Below are 20,493 nucleotides of genomic sequence, written 5' to 3'. Positions count from 1 at the left end.
TTCTACCACCAATGGTGGACTTGCTCAGGCTAAAAATTATTGGAATAAAATAGCAGATTGGTTAAAAGAAATAACAAAAGAAGAACTTGAAAAAAAAACAAGAATTATACTTACTGGGCATTTTTAACAAAAAAAAATTAGAAAAGAAGTAAGATATTTGGCCATTCATATTCTGACAGCTGCTAGGATAGCCTATGTACAACCGTGGAAATCCGATGGAACACCGGAGGAAGCTACGATAATTAAAAAGGTGCTGGAATGTGCAGAGATGGATAGGCTGTTCAAAAAATTGGAAGGAAAAGAATATTCGGAATATTACAAGATACAGGGAAACCTCTATGATTGGGTAGAGAAAAGAACAATGATAAAATAAATAAATTATAAATTTTCAAGAAACAGATTAAATTGTGAGTAAAGAAAAGCAATACGTCAATAAAAGAATACTAAGTTATGAGGAAACTTTTCTCTGAACATTTTAAGAGAGTGGGGAAACTTTCTTTTCCCAAATATTTGTATGTATATGTTTTGGTTTGGTTTGTTTTGGTTTGGTTATTGTTTTGTTTTAGTTATTGTTTTGTTTATCTGTTTACTTTTTTGTTTGTTTTACCATTTATGTATAAAAAACCTAAAAAAGAAAATTAAAAAAAGAAAACTTACAGTTCTCCCGACAAATATGAGATTAATAAATTGGGAAGCTGAGCACTTTAATGGTGCTCTTTGGCGTCAAATTTATGCATGGACTTTCCTCTCCTCCACCACATTTTTGTTTGCTAGGCCCGATGCGATGCCTCGTCTTTTGAAAGTGTCCGCTGTACCTTCTGTGTAGATTCTGGGGCTTGGTACTATGAAGTCACAGTCATTACTTCTGGTGTGATGCAGATAGGATGGGCTACTAAAGACAGCAAGTTTCTCAATCACGTAAGTGCTCCTCTCATCAGTGGGAATCTGTCTACCAAATTGAACTGACGCCAGTCAAGTCCCCCTGTCCTCTCACACCTGCACCCCACCTCTGAAAGTTTGACTTGAAAGCAACTGACATGGATAATGTTCTTTGCTGAACTACCCATCCTAGCAATATTTTCCTGGAGTTTGCTCTACTGAGGTATTCGTAGCAGCAAAGTAATCCCTGGCTTCTGGTGTCTTTCCCACAGAGCAGAGTAGGTAACCAACTCTTGTAAGGGGCCCGGTGAGTCCATCACCCTGCTGGTATTGCTCTACAGGCTGGCTGATGGCCATTCATAAGGCAGGGGTGGGCAGTGGAGGACTCCCAACAGAGACCTGGGAGGCAGAAGTTCACAGCCCTGTCCATCTTCCAGGCTCATTTGACAACCTTCAGCTTTTCAGTTTCTTTTGACTTAATCTTCACTTTGAAGCAGATCTGATCAAGACACGATTCTCTTGCTCTGCTTGCATTCCAGTAATTGCTTACTGGTCACCAATGGGCAGTGGATTGGATGGGCTTGTTGCCCATCAATTCTTTCCGGGGCTGCCCTGTGAAAACGAGTTCAGGGGTGTCTCCTCCCAGCAACATGGAGAAGGGAATAAATTTCTATTGTATTACGCAGAATTGTTTTAGTTTTCATCCCATTTTGGTTACCACATTACAATAAAAGACACAGAGACTTTGGGAAAAGTGCAGAGAAGAGCAGATATGATGTTGAAAGACCTGGAGACAAAAACATATGAAGAATGGTTGGCAAATTTGGATTTGGTTAGCCTTGAGAAATTCCAGCATTTCAGGGGCTACCACAAGGAAAAGGGAGGGGATGAACCTATTTTCCAAAGCACCAGAAGACAGGACAAGAAATGATGGCTGGAAACTAACCAAGGAGAGAAGCAATCTGGAACTAAGGAGAACCCTCCTGACAGAACAATTAACCATTGGAACCACTTGCCTCCAGAAGTTGTGGGTGCTCCATCACTGGATGTTTTTAAGAAGAGACCAGGCAGTCACTTGTCTGAGATTGTATAGGTCAGTGATGGCGAACCTATGGCACGGGTGCCACAGTTGGCACGTGGAGCCATATCTGCCGGCACGCAAGCCGTTGCCTTAGCTGAGCTCCAACATACCTGTGTGTGCTGGCCAGCTGATTTTTGACTCACACAGAGACTCTGGAAGGGCGTTTTTGGCTTCCAGAGAGCCTCTGGGGGGATGTGGGAGAGTGTTTTACACTCCCCCAACTGCAGTGAAACCTTTGTAGCCTGGGGAGGGCAAAACACAAGCCTACTGGGCCCACCAGAAGTTGGAGAACAGTCTGTTTCCAGGGGACGGGGGAAGCTATTATGGTCATGGGCACTTGGGCACGTGCGATATCCCACACGATCACTTTTTCGGCACTCGAGGGGAAAAAGGTTCGCCGTTACTGGTATAGGTTCTCGGGGCTGGACTAGAAGACCTCCAAGGTCCCTTCCAACTCTATTCTGATTAATATTGATATTTTGTTAATACTTAAAGTTGGGAACAGTGAAATGGTTTTATTTAGTCATATTTTCTCTTGGAGTTGTTGTTGTTATTATTATTATTATTATTATTATTATTATTATTATTATTATTATTTATTGGATTTGTATGCCGCCCCTCTCCGCAGACTCGGGGCGGCTAACAACAGTGGTAAAACAACATGAACAATCCAATTAATAAAAACAACTAAAAAACCCTTATTATAAAAAACCAAACATACACACAAACATACCATGCATAACTTGTAATAGCCTAGGGGGAAAGGATAACTTAACTCCCCCATGTCTGGCGACAAAGGTGGGTCTTAAGTAATTTGCGAAAGACAAGGAGGGTGGGGGCCATTCTAATCTCTGGGGGGAGTTGGTTCCAGAGGGCCGGGGCCACCACAGAGAAGGCTCTTCCCCTGGGGCCCGCCAAACGACATTGTTTGGTCGACGGAACCCGGAGAAGGCCAACTCTGGGGGACCTTATCGGCCGCTGGGATTCGTGCGGTAGAAGGCGGTTCTGGATGTATTCTGGCCCAATGCCATGTAGGGCTTTAAAGGTCATTACCAACACTTTGAATTGTGACCGGAAACCGATCAGCAGCCAGTGCAGGCCGAGGAGTGTTGCAGAAACGTGGGCAAATCTAGAAAGCCCCACGATGGCTTTCGCGGCCGCATTCTGCACGATCTGAAGTTTCCGAACACTTTTCAAAGGTAGCCCCATGTACAGATCGTTGCAATAATCGAACCTCAAGGTGATGAGGGCATGAGTGACTGAGCAGTGACTCCCTGTCCAAATAGGGCCGCAACTGGTGCACCAGGCAAACCTGGGCAAACACCCCCCTCGCCACAGCCGAAAGATGATATTCCAATGTCAGCTGTGGATCGAGGAGGACACCCAATTTGCGGACCCTCTCTGAGGGGGTCAATAGTTCCCCCCCAGGGTAATGGGCGGACAGATGGAATTGTCCTTGGGAGGCAGGACCCACAGCCACTCCGTCTTGTCTGGGTTGAGTTTGAGTTTGTTGACACCCATCCAGGCCCCAACAGCCTCCAGGCATCGGCACATCATTTCCACTGCTTCGTTGACTGGACATGGGGTGGAGATGTATAGCTGGGTATCATCGGCGTATTGATGATACCTCACCCCATGCCCTTGAATGATCTCACCCAGTGGTTTCATGTAGATATTAAATAGCAGGGGGGAGAGGACCGACCCCTGAGGCACCCCACAAGGGAGAGACCTAGAGGTCGACCTCTGACCCCCCACTAACACTGACTACGACCGGCCGGAGAGGTAGGAGGAGAACCACTGAAGAACAGTGCCACCCACTCCCAACCCCTCCAGCCGGTGCAAAAAGTTCCTTCTCTTACAACCTCTAGCCCTAAACCTTTTATGCTCCGACCCATAGAATAAGGGGAGAAATTTCTCTCAGAACACCTGTCTGCATTGCATTGAGATCCTCCTGATTATTAGCAAAATGTGTAGGCAGAACATGACAGAACATTTCATCCTTTAATGAAATACTGTATTCTATATTTCCTGAAGGAAGGTTATGGTATCGGGGACGATGAATACTCTTGTGCTTACGACGGCTGCCGGCAGCTAATCTGGTATAATGCCCGAAGTAAACCACATTCCCACCCATGCTGGAAAGAAGGTATGTTATTGTCCCACTTGTTTTCTTGCTGCTATCCAGTTGGACCTTGTTTGTTTTCTGTTCATCTAGAGCCGTGATGGCACGCAGAGCCATGTCGCAAGACACACGAGGTGCAGGGGTGGGCGTCAACCCGGAACGGCAGGAACACTGTTCCACCAGCGGCAACGGAGCACGTAGGCACACTCCGTTGGCACTGGGCGTGCATGCGCAACCAGCGTAATTCCGGTAAAAATGTGCAGAAGCAAAGAAACCAGCAATTCTTGCCCAAACATCACTGCCGCAAGGATGTCAGCATGAGATTTCTACTGCTGCACATGCGCAACAGCCGAACCTCGCCGCAGCACCTAGAGTGGCAACTGGGGCCAGCAAGCAACAGCGGCCCGCCTGAGCTCCGGCTGAATGGCCTGCTCTCTGCTCTCCCGCAGGCATCTCTCAGCGCACGTGGGAGAGCACAGAGCTCAGTGGACCCTTCCTGTCTGTGATTCTAGCACAGTTTTAAAAAACGGAAGACAAATGTCATGAAATAGATTTTTTGAACAATGGAACAAGATACCTGCAGCTGCAGGAATCCCCCTCCCCAGTAATCTATTTATGGGGATGTCTCTACACCTGTTTCCTGTGCTTATTATTAGCTCAGCACTTCCGCAGTGATCTTGTGAGTTCAGGAAGCCTTCCTCCATGGAAATAGAGTAAATTGCAAATACTTAGTAGGCTAAATGTTTTGGTAGGCAGAATAAAATCAATTAAAAACAGCATGTTGTGAAGATGGCAGTGGACTTCGTAACAAGCCTGAATTTGTCATTTGTAACACAGCTGCATTTCATAAACATCACCTTGATGAGCACCATAGTTCCCTGTAAGCTGCGCAGCGCGCTATAGCGCAGGCAAATTTTAAGGACAGCGCAGAGTTTTCCAAGCTGGCGTGGAGCGGGTTTCTCCCCGACCGACAGCTGATCCGCCCCTCCCAAGCTGTTGGTGGGAGAGAAAGCCCCGGCTTCCTGGGCTCTGCCGTCGGCCGCGCCCATCTCCTCCCACACCCTTACGCTTCCCTTCGGCGTCGGAGGAGGCGTTGGCCTCCTTCCCAGCCGCCGTGCTGGGAGCTGCCCCCTGGAGCCAGGGGCAATGGGCCCAGAATCGGCCTACTCCGCCTCCTCCCCCACGCCGTGCAGGCCAGCAAAGCGTCAAGGCTTCTGAGGTGAGCTGCGTGGCGGCAGCGGGAGGCAGAGCCAAGGGGAGGGCATGCCGGCCAGCAAAGCCGGCTTTCCGGGAAAGCAGCGTGCTTTTCAAATGCGCTGCTTTCCTGCACCTCTTTCCTGGGCAGGGGGGGGGAGAAGGTGGCCGCCTCCCCACCCTGCCCAGGTAAAAGGTGTAGGAAAGCAGCGCATTTGAAAAGCGCACTGCTTTCCCGGAAAGTCGGCTTTGCTGGCCAGCACAGGGCTTGAACCCTGCGCCCGTCAGCAAAGCTGGCTGCCCGCCAGCCCGATGTCTGTCCGTGTGTGTGGGGCCCCCCGAATGTGCCAGCCTGATGTCCGTCCATGTGTGTGTGGGGGTGAATCCACCATCCACGCCACCAGCCTGATGTCCGTGCGTGCGGGGGGGAGCCAATCCGCCAGCCACGCCGCCAGCCTGATGTCCGTCCGTGCAGGGGGGGACGAATCCGCCAGCCACGCTGCTAGCCTGATGTCTGTCCATGCGAGGGTGTGAATCTGCCAGCCACGCCGCCAGCCTGATGTCCGTCCGTGCAGGGGGGGGGGGGACGAATCCGCCAGCCACACTGCCAGCCTGATGTCCGTCCCTGCGGGGAGTGTGTGAATCCGCCGGCCACGCTGCCAGCCTCATGTCCGTCCGAGCGGGGAGTGTGTGAATCCGCCGGCCACGCTGCCAGCCTGATGTCCGTCCGAGCGGGGAGTGTGTGAATCCGCCGGCCACGCCGCCAGCCTGATGTCCGTCCATGCGGGGCGGGGCGAATCCGCCAGCCACACCGCCAGCCTGATATCCGTCTGTGCGGGGGGGGCCTCTCTTTCTCTCTCTCCTTCATTCCCTCTTTCTCATCGAGTTTGCGTTGTGGCCGACGGATTCGGGGGGCCCCGCATGGACGGACATCAGGCTGCCGGCATGGCCGGCGGATTCGCCCCAGCCCCACACGGATGGACATTGGGCTGGCGTCAGTGCCGGCAGATTCCCCCCCGGCACGTACGGACATTGGGCTGGTGGGGTGGCCGGCAGATTGCTCCCCCCTAGCATGTACGGACATCGGGCTGGCGGCTGGCAGCCAGCTTTGCTGACGCCGGCCAGCAAAGCCGGCTTTCTGTGAAAGCAGCGCGCTTTTCAAATTCGCTGCTTTTCTGTGCGAGTCCCACAGGCAGCCCAGCCGGGCGGCGGAGGAGGCCGAGGCGGAGTGGGGCTCCATGAGGCGAGCGGGCCTCGGCACGGCCTCAGCGAGGCGAGTGAGTCCTATAGAAGTGTTTGTGCCACGCCAGCCCGAATTTGAAAAGTGCGCTGTTTTCCCGGAAAGCCAGCTTTGCTGGCCGGCGTCAGCAAAGCTGGCTGCCCACCGCCAACCCGATGTCTGTACGTGCTGGGGGGGGGCAATCCGCCGGTCACCCCGCCAGCCTAATGTCCGTACGTGCAGGGGGGGCGAATCCGCCGGCACTGCCGCCAGCCCGATGTCCATCCATGTGGGGGGAGGTGCGAATCCGCCGGCCACGCCGCCAGCCTGATGTTCGTCCGTGCGGGGTGTGTGTGTGAATCCACCGGCCATGCCACCAACTCGATGACAAAGAGGGAGAGAAAGAGGGAGAGAAAGAAAGAGAGAGATATAAAGGATAGAGAGAAAGAGGGAATGAAGGAGGGAGAGAAAGAGAGATGTATAAAGGATAGAGAGAGAGGGAGGGAGAGAAAGGAAAGAGAGAGAAAAGGAGGGAGAGATAGAGGGAATGAAGAAGGAAGAGAAACAGAAAGAGTGAGAGATATAAAGGATAGAAAGAGGGAGGGAGGGAGAGAAAGCGAGGGAGGGAGAGGAGGGAGAGAAAGAAAGAGAGAGATATAAATGATAGAGAGAAAGAGGGAGGAAGAGAAAGGAAAGAGAGAAAAGGAGGGCGAGAAAGAGGGAATGGAGGGAGAGAAAGAAAGAAAGAGTGAGAGATATAAAGGATAGAGAGAAAGAGGGAGGGAGAGAAAGGAAAGAGAGAAAAGGAGGGAGAGAAAGAGGGAATGAAGGAGGAAGAGAAAGAAAGAAAGAGTGAGAGCTATAAAGGATAGAGAGAAAGGGAGGGAGGGAAAGACAAAGAGGGAATGAAGGAGGGAGAGAAAGAAAGAGTGACAGATAGAAAGGATAGAGAGAAAGAGGGAGGGAGAGAAAGGGAGGGAGAAAAAGAGGGAATGATGGAGGGAGAAAGAAAGAGACATATATAAAGGATAGAGAGGAAGAGGGAGGGAGAGAACGGAAAGAGAAAGGGAGGGAGAGAAAGGAAAGAGATGAGAGAGGAAGGAGGAGAGAGAAAGGAGGGGGAGCGAATTATGGATGTCAGAACTCGCGTACGCCTGATAGTGTGCGCTCACACTTTATTTATTTATTTATTTATTTAGACTTCTATGCCGCCCAGTCCCAAAAGGACTGCTGCTCAGACACTATACCTTTCCGCCCACACCGGGAAAATATTAGAGGGAACACTGATGAGCACTATGCTTCTCTTAATATGTCAAACCTATTATGACATAAACATTCTAATTCATCTTGGGGTGGAACATTTGCAGCATCCCTCCATATTACAGATTGCAGGTAGTTTGATTTTTTAAAAAAAGCATGTTCCTGCAGCCAAATTCTGTGTAACTTTCTAAATCCCTTTTTTTTAATATGCTGAAATGCTTTTGAGGACAAGGCTGCTAGTAACCCAACTAGCAAACCATGGTTGGCACATCAGAAGCCAACTCCATAAATGGGTTCTTTCTCTCATATATGAATTTTTAACCCCTTGCATACCACTATTTCTAGAGTAACTAATGTCAATTCTTATGCTGATTTAGCTTTTATCTTAACCACGATTTGAAGCAAGTTTATAAATCCTGGTTGAGATAACATCTGATATTGGTAGTTCTCCATTGCATCTGGAAGGAGAGTCCAATATGGGTTATTCTCAATCCTATTGGTCGAGACTGAGTTTAAAATTAGCATAATATTAGGCACCGCCCCTTGCCTGCCCCCAGTGAGCTCAGTTTTAAAAAACTCAGTCATGGAACGAGACGTATGAGTTAGTTGGTTAAATAATAATAGTAATAAAATGCTTCTGTTAATTTGTTTAACCTGTTTTCCTTGTGTTTTTTCTGTTTTTCAGACGCTGCTGAAGATCAGGAGGGGTTTCTGTCCTCCGTGGACAGCACCCCCGTCGAATTTTCCCCCTGGAGGCCTCTTCCCTCAGAGGGTACCGTCTCATGGAGGGGTGTCAGCCTGGTGTCACTGGCCTCCGTGGCCAAACTCGGCTGAGAGCCAAAGGTGGGGGGGTCCGCCCCCCCCACTGGGAGGCTCGGGGACACACAGTTTCCCCCGAAGTCTATGTTATATGTCTGCCAAGGAGAGGATTTGTGGCCACGATATCTGCAGACTGAAGCGGATCATGGGCTCGGCGGCTGCTGGGAAGCGCAGAGCGCGCAGCCGCCGCTTGCAAGTAACGCGGCGAACTTCAAAGGCCCGCCGCCCATATGGTTGGCGGCTAAGCCGCAGGCACCTGAACGCTGCTGCCTGACAGTGAGGGAGGGAGACTGTGGTCTCTCCCTCCAGCCAGCCTCGATCGCAAGAATCGGCAGGGGGAATAAATATACATTGAGGGAATGCGGAAGCATGATCCCTTGCCTTTATTCGGCGATCGGCGGCGGGCTAATGACGGCGGCTGCTTTGGAAACGCAGAGCGCGCAGCCACCGCTTTCATGTAAAAAAGGGCTCAGGGGAATGAGGGCAGGCACCGCGCCCGCCATTTTGGACGGTTGGCGGGAAGCCCCCCCCCCCCTTCATATTTTCTGCCTGGCAACAGCTTGAAAGGGCACGAAGCCTGGCTGACAGGCCCGGGACGCGCATGCGCAGTCCGTTGACAGGCCGGGGAGCCATTTTGAGCTTATTGCTTTGTATAAGCAGTGAAAGACAGAGACTGCTTGTTTGAGATCCGTTCCTTTTTGACACAGAGATTGCTGAATTGTGAGTAATATGGAGCCTAGTGGCAGTGGAGAGCAAAGCCTCCCTCCTACCCCGGTGCCCAAGCCCAAGGATAAGGGGAAGATGAAGGCCAAGTCCTCACAGTCTTCTTCCTCTGCTATCAAGGAGGCCGAGAGGCGGATTCAGGCCCTTGAGCAGAAGTTGGAAGCGGCCCTTTCTGCTGTCCCTTTGGCCAGAGCTGGCCCCCCGTTGGAACCTGGGCTGGGCGTCATGGCTACCCCAAGTGCTCATGGGGAGGCCAGAACGGAGATGGGATGGTCTCCAGACCATCAGGTATTGCCTCTACTGCAGCCTTCCCGAAGTAGGCCTGGCTCAGCAGGCCAGGAAAGATCAGTGTGGAGAGGCTCACCTCAGCCCAATGTGATTCCAGCAGCTACCTTTACACCTACAGCTGCGGGACTCAGGGCTCAGCCTGATACATGGCAGAATATGTCACCAGCCATTCAGGACTTAATCTCCAACGCCTACACGCAGGGTGTAGCAGTAGGAGCCCAACAAGGACTTCACCAACCAAAACAAGCCACAAGCCGGGATCTCTGGTCTGCACCGCCCCTTTCAGGTTTAGGGTCTGTAACTGAAGAGCCTGTGTTAATGGAGGATAGCGACAAGGACTATGATTTGTCAGAAGATGAAGCTCCTCCAGAGCAGCCAAGGTGGCTGGCCTGTTTAAACAGTCTTCCTTCAGGGCACTGTTATATAAGGCAAAACAAACAATGGAGTTGAAGGATCCGGCTCAACCTTCGCAAGCCTTGCCATCCAGATCATCTACTCTTTTGAAGGAGCCTAAGCCTGAAACAGACCATGTTCCGGCATCTGAGATCTTTGTCCAAAGTATTAAGAGACCGTGGCAGTACCCGGCGGCAGCACAGGGGCCATCAGTGATTGAGAGGAAGTTCTACACGTTTGACGACGAAATAGAGGCTCTCCTACAATTCCCTCCAATAGATTCACCAGTGGTGACACTGGTTTCCAACGCTCTGGTCCCTGCGGAAATGGGAGACAACTTAAAGCCAGAGGACAAGAAGGCTGAGGTGCTTCTGAGGAAGACCCATATGATGGCCGGATGGGGGTTCCGTGCAGCAGCGGCTGCATCGTTTTTTAATAGAGCCTCCATCGTCTGGATCGAGGATATGATGTCTCGCTTGGGGCCAGATGAGGGACGGATGCGCCAGGATCTTAGTAAGTTGTTGGCAGCGGCAGAATTTTCCGCCGATGCCACCTTACATGCCTCCAAATTCGCAGGTAGAGGGATGTCCGCCACCCTTGCTTCACGCCGACTACTGTGGCTGCGCAGCTGGCAAGCTGACACCAAATCTAAATGGCGCCTGGCATCTTCGCCCTTCCAGGGGTCTCAGCTGTTTGGAGACATCTTGGAAAAAGTCCTCATAGAGGACAAGGACAAACGGAAGATACTTCCAAGATCCAAGAGAGGACAAGATCGCCGCCAGACACCTTACAACCGGCGCCAGTCCTTTCGCTGGGACACCTCACGGTCAAACCAGCCATTTCGGTCCTTCTCTCAAGGCAATTTCAATCAAGGTGCCTACAGAACTGACCGCGCCCCCTTTCAGGACAGGACAAGGGGCTACCAGTCAACTAGACGCCCATTTCGTGGCTCCAACCAGCGGGGTTTCAAACGCCCCAAATGACTTTGCTACGACACAGCCAGTAGGAGGGAAGCTCCATCTTTTCAGTACCTCCTGGCGTGCCACGTCCTCAGACAAATGGGCACTGTCTACAGTAACACACGGACTGTGGTTGGAGTTCATTCAGCCCCCACCCAACCGATTCTGTCACTGTCCAAGGCCACGGAGCCCTGCAAAAAGGAAGGAGCTACTCCAAGAGGTAGGTCATCTCCTGCAGATCCAAGCCATAGAGCCCGTGCCGAAACACGCAGAGGGCACGGGGTTTTACTCTATGGTGTTCATCGTCCCCAAGGCATCCGGGGGCTGCCACTTGATCCTGAATCTGAAGCTATTAAATCAATTCATTCTTTACCGGAGATTCAGGATGCACACCCTACATACCATCCTAGCGGCAGTCCGTCCGGGAGACTTCCTTACCTCCTTAGACCTAAAGGAGGCTTACCTGCACATGCCGATATTCCCTCCGCATCACAAGTATCTCCGATTTTGTGTGGAAGGGAAGCATTATCAATACCGGGCCATGCCATTCGGCCTATCGTCGGCTCCGCGCACCTTCACGAAGCTGCTGGATGTGCTCACAGCACACCTGCGTGCGCAATCCGTCCGCCTGATGGCCTACTTGGACGATATCATCGTTTTGTCCAAGTCCCAGGCAGGGGCACACCGAGACCTCCACCTTACAATGACGTTTCTGGAAGAACACGGCTTTACCATCAATTTTCCAAAGAGCCAATTGATCCCCTCGACAAGGGTGCTACATCTAGGATCAGTGATAGACACCACTTCGAGCATTGTGTCACTCTCTCCGGACAGACTGGACAATATCTTGGCCTTGATAGCCTCCATCCAGAGGCAACCGTGGGTATCCCTAGCCCTTTTGTCCAGGGTGTTGGGAACCATGGTTTCCTGTATAGGGATTGTGCCATGGGCCAGGCATCACATTCGGCCATTACAAGGATTTCTGCTACCAGCCCAGAAGGCGAAACTAAGTCAGTCACACCGGCAAATCAGGCTAACACAGAAGGTCAGAACCTCCTTGGCCTGGTGGACTTCACCAGCCCTATTCCAGGGCTGTTCCTTCCAGACTCACGACCAATTGGTCATGACAACAGACGCAAGTTTGTCGGGTTGGAGCGCACGCATCGGCCCCCAGGTGGCACAGGGACTCTGGACCGAGGAGGACCTCAACCCGGTCAACATCAACCTCCTAGAGCTCAGGGCTGTGTTTTTAGCGCTCCAACATTTTGTGGCCTTGGTACAAGGGAAACATGTGTTAGTCCTAACGGACAATGTGGCAACAAAAGCTTACCTCAACCATCAAGGAGGCACGCGATCACCTCGCCTCATGAGGGAGACCATGGCCCTTTTCGACTGGGCCGAGTACCACCTGGCTTCTCTATCTGCGGAGCACATAGCAGGCGTCAACAACGTCCAGGCCGATTGGCTGAGTCGAACCATCTTAGACCCCACGGAGTGGAGGCTGGATCCGCAGTTGTTCCACAGGATTACACTACGCTTCGGGACACCACTGGTGGACTTGTTCGCCTCTCACACCAATACACAGCTCCCCAGGTTCTATTCTCGGTTCCATTCGCACAAGGCAGAGAAAGTCGACGCCCTGAGGTCGAGCTGGCCTCGCGGCCTTTTGTATGCCTTTCCTCCGACAAATTTGATCCAGAGAGTGATAGACAAGATTCTGCTGGAGGAAGCGGAGGTGTTACTTGTTGCACCACATTGGCTACGCCGCCCGTGGTTCTCGGACTTAGTAGCGCTGTCAATCTCCCCACCGTGGAGGATTCCGGACAAGATAATCTCCCTCAGTCAAGGGTCTGTCTTTCACCCGGACCCTCAATGGTTCCAATTAGCCGTTTGGCATTTGAGAGGAACAAACTGAGGGAGCATTGCTTACCGGACAGTATCATTGCCACAATGCAGGCTGCCCGCCGGCCATCCACGTCCAGAATTTACCAGGCTACGTGGTCGGCCTTCTGTAAGTTCTGCAACAAGAAAGACATGCAACCAGAAAGAGCCCAAATACTAACGGTCCTAGAATTTTTGCAATCAGGCCTTGAAAAGGGACTGTCTCCAAACACCCTGAGGAGACAAGTGGCAGCATTGGCAACCGTCATTCGGCCACCGGAATACCGGTCCTTAGCATTTCACCCCTGGATACGGGACTTTCTTAGAGGTGCTACTAACAGTCACCCTCCACCTCTTCATAGGTTTCCCTCGTGGGACTTATCTCTGGTGCTGAAGGCTCTGACTGGTCTACCCTTCGAGCCTCTGCGATCCATTCAGCTCAAATTTATTTCCATCAAGACGGCCTTTTTAGTGGCGGTCACATCTGCCAGACGTGTATCGGATTTGTCTGCATTGTCCATCAGACCAGACCTTTGTATCTTTTATCCGGACCGAGTAGTCCTACGTTTGGATCCGACCTTTCTTCCTAAGGTCAACTCGTTGTTCCACAGGAAACAAGAACTAATCTTGCCAGACTTTTGCTCGCACGGAAGTCACCCTACAGAACTTAGATGGCACAAACTAGATGTTAGGCGAGCAGTTAAAATCTACATTAGACGGACTGAGTCCTTTAGACGGTCCGAATCATTGTTTGTCTCATTTGTAGAACCTAAAAAAGGCCTAGGCGTCTCTCCCAGTTCAATCAGCTGATGGATCCGGGACTGCATAGGGGAGGCGTATAAGGCTAGAGCTCAGAATCCACCTCAAGGGGTCATGGCGCACTCTACTCGCAGTGCAGCCACGTCAGCAGCTTGGAGAACTCAAGCCTCGATTGAGGATATATGTCGGGCTGCGACGTGGAAGACTCCTTCTACATTTACCAGACATTACAGAATGGATGCCTATGCTTCAGCTGAGGCATCTTTTGGGAGAAGGGTATTACAGAGGGTGTGTTCCTCTCCAGCTGCCCTGACTTAACAATCTCCCTCCCATTTGATTGGAACTTGGGTATATCCCATATTGGACTCTCCTTCCAGATGCAATGGAGAAGAACCGTTGTACCTACCTGAACGGTCTTCTCAGTGCACTGGAAGGAGAGTCCAAACCCACCCAGCATTGGATTGTTTCAGGGAAGCTGGGATTGTTTGGGTTTACCTTATGTTATATATATATATATATATATTAGTTCAATAAAATGGTGTTGGATTACATTACCTGTTGTTTTTTAAAACTGAGCTCACTGGGGGCAGGCAAGGGGCGGTGCCTAATATTATGCTAATTTTAAACTCAGTCTCGACCAATAGGATTGAGAATAACCCATATTGGACTCTCCTTCCAGTGCACTGAGAAGACCGTTCAGGTAGGTACAACGGTTCTTTTCTTGGTTTTGATTAGATGGAATAAATATGGTTAAAACTGCTAAAAGGAAGATAGCATTTATTCTAAAATAGTGTCCCTGTTTGCAAGTTTGGCTTTTAATTCATAAACACATAGAGAACAGTCATTTATCTTCTCCACATATCTGAATATCTATATATAAAATATTTTTATAGAGAGAGATAGAAACACACAACAGTGGGGAAGATGGAAACATAAATCCATAGACTGTTCCAAGCCCCTTGCATAGTATGGATTGGCATTATGGGGAACACAAATATAACCCAACTCCTGAGATCCTTTCAGGAGTTGTCAGATAAGACCTAAGTTCCCTATTCCACTTTTGCAGCATACAGTGATAGTATCTAGATCAGTGGTTCTCAACCTGAGGGTCGGGACCCCTTTGGGGGTCGAATGGCCATTTCACAGGGGTCGCCTAAGACCATGGGAAAAAAACAAATTTCCCATACTGTTAGGAACTAAAGCTTCTACTTTGGCACCTTGGAACATATTTTTACAACCCGACCAATCAGGCATTTACAGTGGGGGTGTCCCTCTGACCTTCCTGCCAATCCGCTTAAAGCTCTGTTGAGATAATTGGCACTAGACTTATGGTTGGGGGTCACCACAACATGAGGAACTGTATTAAGGTGCCGCAGCATTAGAAAGGTTGAGAACCACTGGTCTAGATGATATCTGTGTTTCAATATGTTAACTATTGTTTTCTTATATTTCTTACATTATGTTTGTTTTCTAACTAAGGTGACACTATAGGATTTTTACTGGACTTGCAAGAGAAGAAGATGGTTTTTTATTTAAATGGGAACCAGCTTCCTGCTGAGAAGCAAGTGTTTTCATCAGCTATGTAAGTCCATTCTTCTGAAAACGATGACCATTTTGCAGTAATGTCCACCTTTGCAGAATTAGCAATGAATATTTAGTAAAATAAGACTTTACCCTGATGAGGTCCAGAACCTGAAGTACCCAAAGGAGCCCAGGTGTATATACAGATTGGTCAGATTCAAACAAAATGTTAATCTCTAATGAGGATTTATTGGCTTGTGTTTTAACTAAGCATAATGGGTAAATCCACTCATTTTTATTTAATACAGTATTAAATTACTGTGGCTTTTGTAATTAATAATGGTTTTTAAAATTCTCGGATGGTTTTGCTCTGGGCTTTTAAAATAGTTCTTTTATTTTCTAGTACAGCTGACCCAGTTCCTATATTATTCTTTCTCTTCTTCCATTAGCCTATTTTCTTGAGAAGATCTGTGTTTTCTCGACATTTATTTGGCGGCTTCTTCCTTAATGGGATATAACAATTTTGAATTCCCAGTCTTTGCTGCTTAAGAAAAGGAGAGGCAATTGCTCAAAGGGACACATTAACAGCAATTGCCAAAAAAGTGGGGGAAGGGGGGTCAATCATGGGTGACCTGATTTTTGACGGTCACAACACAAGTTATTATTGTGGTGGACAGGTTCCATTACCATCATAATTTGAAAACCACCTGTATGTTCTCCTCAAGTTGTAACTGTAATGGGCCATGACATCACAACCATAACTTCTGATGTTTGTAAATTAGGTCACCTTTTTTTGGCTAGCAATTTTGAGACTTGAAGTCCACACATCTTCAAGTCGCCAAGGTTGAGAAACATTGATGCATAGAATGCCCATCAACCCATGCTGATAAAAGTTACTCCTAGCTGCAGAAATAATCTAGGCCTTAAAAAATAAAAACCACATCTCCAGCTGTGAATGCCACTACCCTGATGACACTCCTTCTCTAAAGGAAGTTTTAGGGGTGATGAAGGTTGTAGTCAGTACTGAGTTCTAAATCCCGTCACTATTGGATGTTTCTGCGCATGTGCAGAAGCATCCCGGGTGGGCGGAGCCTCCTGCTACTGCCACTACTAGTTCGCCAAAACGGAAGCAGCCCACCACTGGTTGTAGTTCAGGATTTGTAGAGTCAGAAAGACACACAGCCGTTGGCTGACTTTAAAAATCATGGGTATTTCCCCACCTCTCTCTATGAAGAATTAACTCCAACAGGAAGCTTGTACTGTCATGCTGATTTTTGCTTTTCATCCTTTATTGCACAGTTCTGGCTTCTTCGCTGCGGCTAGTTTCATGTCCTATCAACAGTGTGAGTTCAATTTTGGAGCAAAGCCTTTCAAATATCCACCCTCTGCAAAATTTAACACCTTTAATGATTACGCGTTTCTGACAGCGGAAGAGAAAATCATTTTACCCAGGTAACGTGCGTACATCCGGAAAGCAGGGTTGCCCTTTTGCACTTGGCCTCTTCCCTTTATTTGCAGAGAGTAAACCATGGTCTTCCTTGAGTGAGGAGTGAGTGCATTGCTTACATTAGTGAGCAGTGCGCTAACTCCTCACCTAAGGAAAACATTAGTGTGAATATGAACCCCTCGTCCGTTGTGTGTCTGATTTCCACCTCCTCCTTTTTAATCTTCAGACATAGACGCCTGGCCTTGTTAAAGCAAGTGAGCATTCGAGAAAATTGCTGCACGCTTTGCTGCGATGAAATAGCTGACACAGAACTCAGGCCTTGTGGACACAGGTACTTCAAGTAACACTGACTTTTGATTGACGTTTCTTTTAATTTCACACACACACACACACGTTGCCCTTGGCAGTGTGGGCATCTAGATATATACCCATGTTTGCCCAAAAATAAGATTAGGTCTTATATGAAGAGCCGCGGTGGCGGAGTGCTTAGAGTGCAGTGCTGAAGGCTACGTCTCCTGATCACCGGCTGCCAGCAGTTTGGCAGATTGAATCTCACCAGGCTCCAGGTAGTGTCAGGGTTCTAAATAGCAATCAAAGCTAAATCAGAGTCTGAGGTTCCAATTTATTAGCAGAGCCATGTTGGCACATCTGGGAGAAACCCGAATCTGAAGTCTCGGGAGTTTCTCCACCCAGTTGAAAGTCCAAGCCCTCGTCCCCACACCCTCAAGTCCATCACATTGACCAATCTTCATCTGCCAACTTGGCAGCAACTCCCATCTTCCGTGCAGGTGCAGGAGTGCCAAGACAAAAAAATGACCTTGACCATCTAGAAGGAATTTGTTAGGGCTACATGCAGACATCCCTCATGCAATGACTCCTCCCAAATTCACACAGCTAAGCATACATTTTAAATTAGCATAAAGTGTGGCAGGCCAAAGACCCCAAATAAAATGGCTTCGGCCTGACAAGTTGACTCAGTCTTTTGTCCTTCCGACCTCAGTAAAGCGAGGACCCAGATTATTGGGGGCAATATAGTTATAGAGGCTAACTCTATAAACTGCAGAGGGCTAGCTGTAGTTAGCTGACTTCTGGGAGTTGAAGTCCATGTATCTTAACATTGCCAATGTTGAGAATTGCTGATATATTCATTCCCACATCCTTATAATAGGTTCCTGCTCTAGAATGCACTATGTTTCCCCATTCCAAATATTTCCCTCAAGGTGGAGGTGCCTGGGCCAAGCCCACAATAGCCCTCAATACACTCTGCACCCTTTTCTCCTTTAACATTTGCTTGACGCTGTTCCAGAAGACACTGTCTTAATAGCCTCCCTTGCCTCCTTTTTCTCTTCCAGCGATCTGTGCATGGAATGTGCCTTGCAACTGGAAACCTGCCCTTTGTGTCGGCAAGAAATTCAGACCCGCGTCCGACAGATTGCTCACATTTCATGACATAGGGAGAAAGCTCTCTTGTGGACTTGCCTCCGGTCCATTCCATCCAGTGCCAGAAGAAAGGCAGCTCAAAGCAAGCGCCATCTTGTCCCCTCACCCCTACCCCCCACCCCCAGGCCGAAGCCCAGCCTCATCCCTGTAAGGGCCACAGATGGGAAGCCTATGGAATTGCTGCAGTCTCCTCCTCACGAGGTGCTTTCTTTTAGTGGTCATAAAAGTTGATGGTGAAAGCTGACTTGCCATTTAATTTATCCCTCATCCAAGACTGTTAGGAAAGCCTTCTTCATTCCTTTCTCTGGTTAATTTTTGCCTTCCCAACTCCTTCCACTCACACACTGAAGACTTTGCACTGGAAACGATTAATGCACAATCTCCAGAATGGGGATGTAGCTGTTTCCCAAAGCCTTTGTTTTGGCAGCCATTATGCTTTTTAAAAAATTATTATTATTACTTTGTCACTGTAGCTTCCTGCTGGTCAGAGTACAACCTCTATATATTTTGGACTGTTAGCATGGAAATGTTAAAAGAGACTTGAAATCTACATGAAGAAACTGATTTCTGAGGAAAATTGATTATTTTCATTCATAGTATTTCTATTTCCTTCAGTTTCAGTACCTACAATTTTGTGAAAAAGAAAAAAAACACTAATTTTCAGGAGGAATTTCTTATAAATGCAGCAACAGACTGGAGATAGTTTGATATTCTAGGTATTTTAAGGTACCATTGATCATTGCTTTTTTTAAAAAAACCAATCTGTTCGTGCAAGTTCTGTACATTTTGAAAATGGTAGCTATGGATCTAAGATCTGGAAAGAATATGGAGCAAATGTGTTAATATTGTTTTGAAGAAATACATGTTTGGACAGCAAATAGCTTGATTTGGTTAACTCCTATTTAAGAGGAAACTAACTATTTTTTATATTATGGCGTTTGGCTCAGGCAACTTCTGTAAAACATTTGCCTCATTCTTGTTCCTAATTGCCTGTGGATTTCTGAAGAAGCAGAAGTTGTAAGGTAGTGCAAAGCCATATCAAAATGTTTATCCGGAGATTAAATAAGATGTGCTGGATGGGGGGGAAAAAGAAAAGGAAGGGGGGAGAAGGGGGGGAAAAAATCTCGACATCACAATTACTGGTAACTGATTCCTTTCTTAAGCTGCATATCATTATAACATTAGAGATGAGTTTCTGAGACAAGAACAGAAAAAAATGGTAGAAAAAGTACTTGGGAAAGACTGAGTAAAAGAAATTGCATAATCCTTTTAAAGTTTATGGCATTGCACTTCATGCTAGCATATTTATTTATTGCAGAGTCAAGGAAATGCAGCTCTTACTGAGATAAAAGTTGACCCCATTTTGCAGTTGTGTCCCAAAACCAGACCCATAAAAGAAGATTTTTTAAAAATGGATGGGGAATATTTTAACTGTTAAATGTATTTATTTATTAGATTAGATTAGATTAGATTTGTATGTCGCCCCTCTCCGTAGACTAACACATGCCCCTGCCTGAAAATGGATTCCCAGGTTTAAAACTGGTAGTATGCCAGAAAGGTTTTGTAAAAAAAATCTCATGTACAAACATATCATGTAAAAAGAGGAAGAGGGGATCTACACCCACTTGATCTTAGGCCAAAGGAGCGAGGACCTAAGATTTTGTTGCTCAGCCGGATCGGGACTGAGGTGCATCTGATACCAAGAATACTGCATCCAGTTTTGGTCCCCACACTAAAAAGATGTTGAGACATTAGAAAAAATGCAGAGGAGAGCAAGCAAGAGGATGAGGGTAAAGGTGAAGTTTTCCCCACACGTGCTAGTTGTTCCGTACTCTAGGGCAGTGATTTTCAACCTTTTTTGAGCCATGGCACATTTTTTACATTTACAAAATTCTGGGGCACACCACCAACCAAAATGACACAAAATGACACCCTAAGGCACTCTCCTCTCTTTTTCCATCCGTCTCCTCCCCCCCTTGTGTGTGTGTGTGTGTGTGTACACATTCTGGAACCCTTTCCAAAAACAGGTGAGGGCTGGGGGGGGGGGGTTCTCTCTTATTCTTTGGGTGCTTTTTATCATATGCTTTAAATCAAGAGTTACTTCTCTCTTTTGTTTCTCTCTCTTTCCTCTCATTCTCTGTCTCAATCATTTTCTCATTTCTCTTTTTTTCTCCCCTTTTTGCTCATCTCTCTCTCTCTCCCTTCCTCTCCTTTTCTCTCTTTCTCTCTCTTTCTTTCTTTCTTTCTTTCTTTCTTTCTTTCTCTTTTTCTCTCTCTTGCTTTCTTTCTCTCTCTTGCTTTCTCTCTCTCTCTCACTCTCTCTTTCTCTCTCTCTTGCTTACTTTCTCTCTCTCTCTCTCAGCAAAAAGTTGCGAGACCAAAACCTGAGCTTCCTTCTTCGCGGCACACCTGACTATGTCTTGCGGCACACTAGTGTGCCACGGCACACTGTTTGAAAAACACTGCTCTAGGGGGCGGTGCTCATCTCCATTTCAAAGCCGAGGAGCC

General features: G+C 48.1%; 1 protein-coding gene across 1 annotated transcript in view; it reads left to right on the top strand.

Annotated features, from left to right (window-relative positions):
• The window catches only part of RSPRY1 (ring finger and SPRY domain containing 1), a 73,647-nt gene extending 54,784 nt beyond the window's left edge, over positions 1 to 18,863 (top strand). The window contains exons 10-15 of the mRNA XM_070760756.1: positions 775 to 918; positions 3,995 to 4,106; positions 15,057 to 15,159; positions 16,398 to 16,550; positions 16,772 to 16,876; positions 17,898 to 18,863. Of these exons, the coding sequence (XP_070616857.1) occupies positions 775 to 918; positions 3,995 to 4,106; positions 15,057 to 15,159; positions 16,398 to 16,550; positions 16,772 to 16,876; positions 17,898 to 17,994 (714 nt within the window). The 3' untranslated portion in view covers positions 17,995 to 18,863. The remainder of the gene's footprint in view (positions 1 to 774; positions 919 to 3,994; positions 4,107 to 15,056; positions 15,160 to 16,397; positions 16,551 to 16,771; positions 16,877 to 17,897) is intronic.
• The last annotated feature ends 1,630 nt before the right edge of the window (positions 18,864 to 20,493 follow it).

The sequence above is a fragment of the Erythrolamprus reginae genome, chromosome 9 (assembly GCF_031021105.1).
Source record: "Erythrolamprus reginae isolate rEryReg1 chromosome 9, rEryReg1.hap1, whole genome shotgun sequence".
NCBI lineage: Eukaryota > Metazoa > Chordata > Lepidosauria > Squamata > Dipsadidae > Erythrolamprus > Erythrolamprus reginae.
Note: the sequence above shows the minus strand (reverse complement) of the source record. Positions and strands in the feature narration are given on the sequence as shown.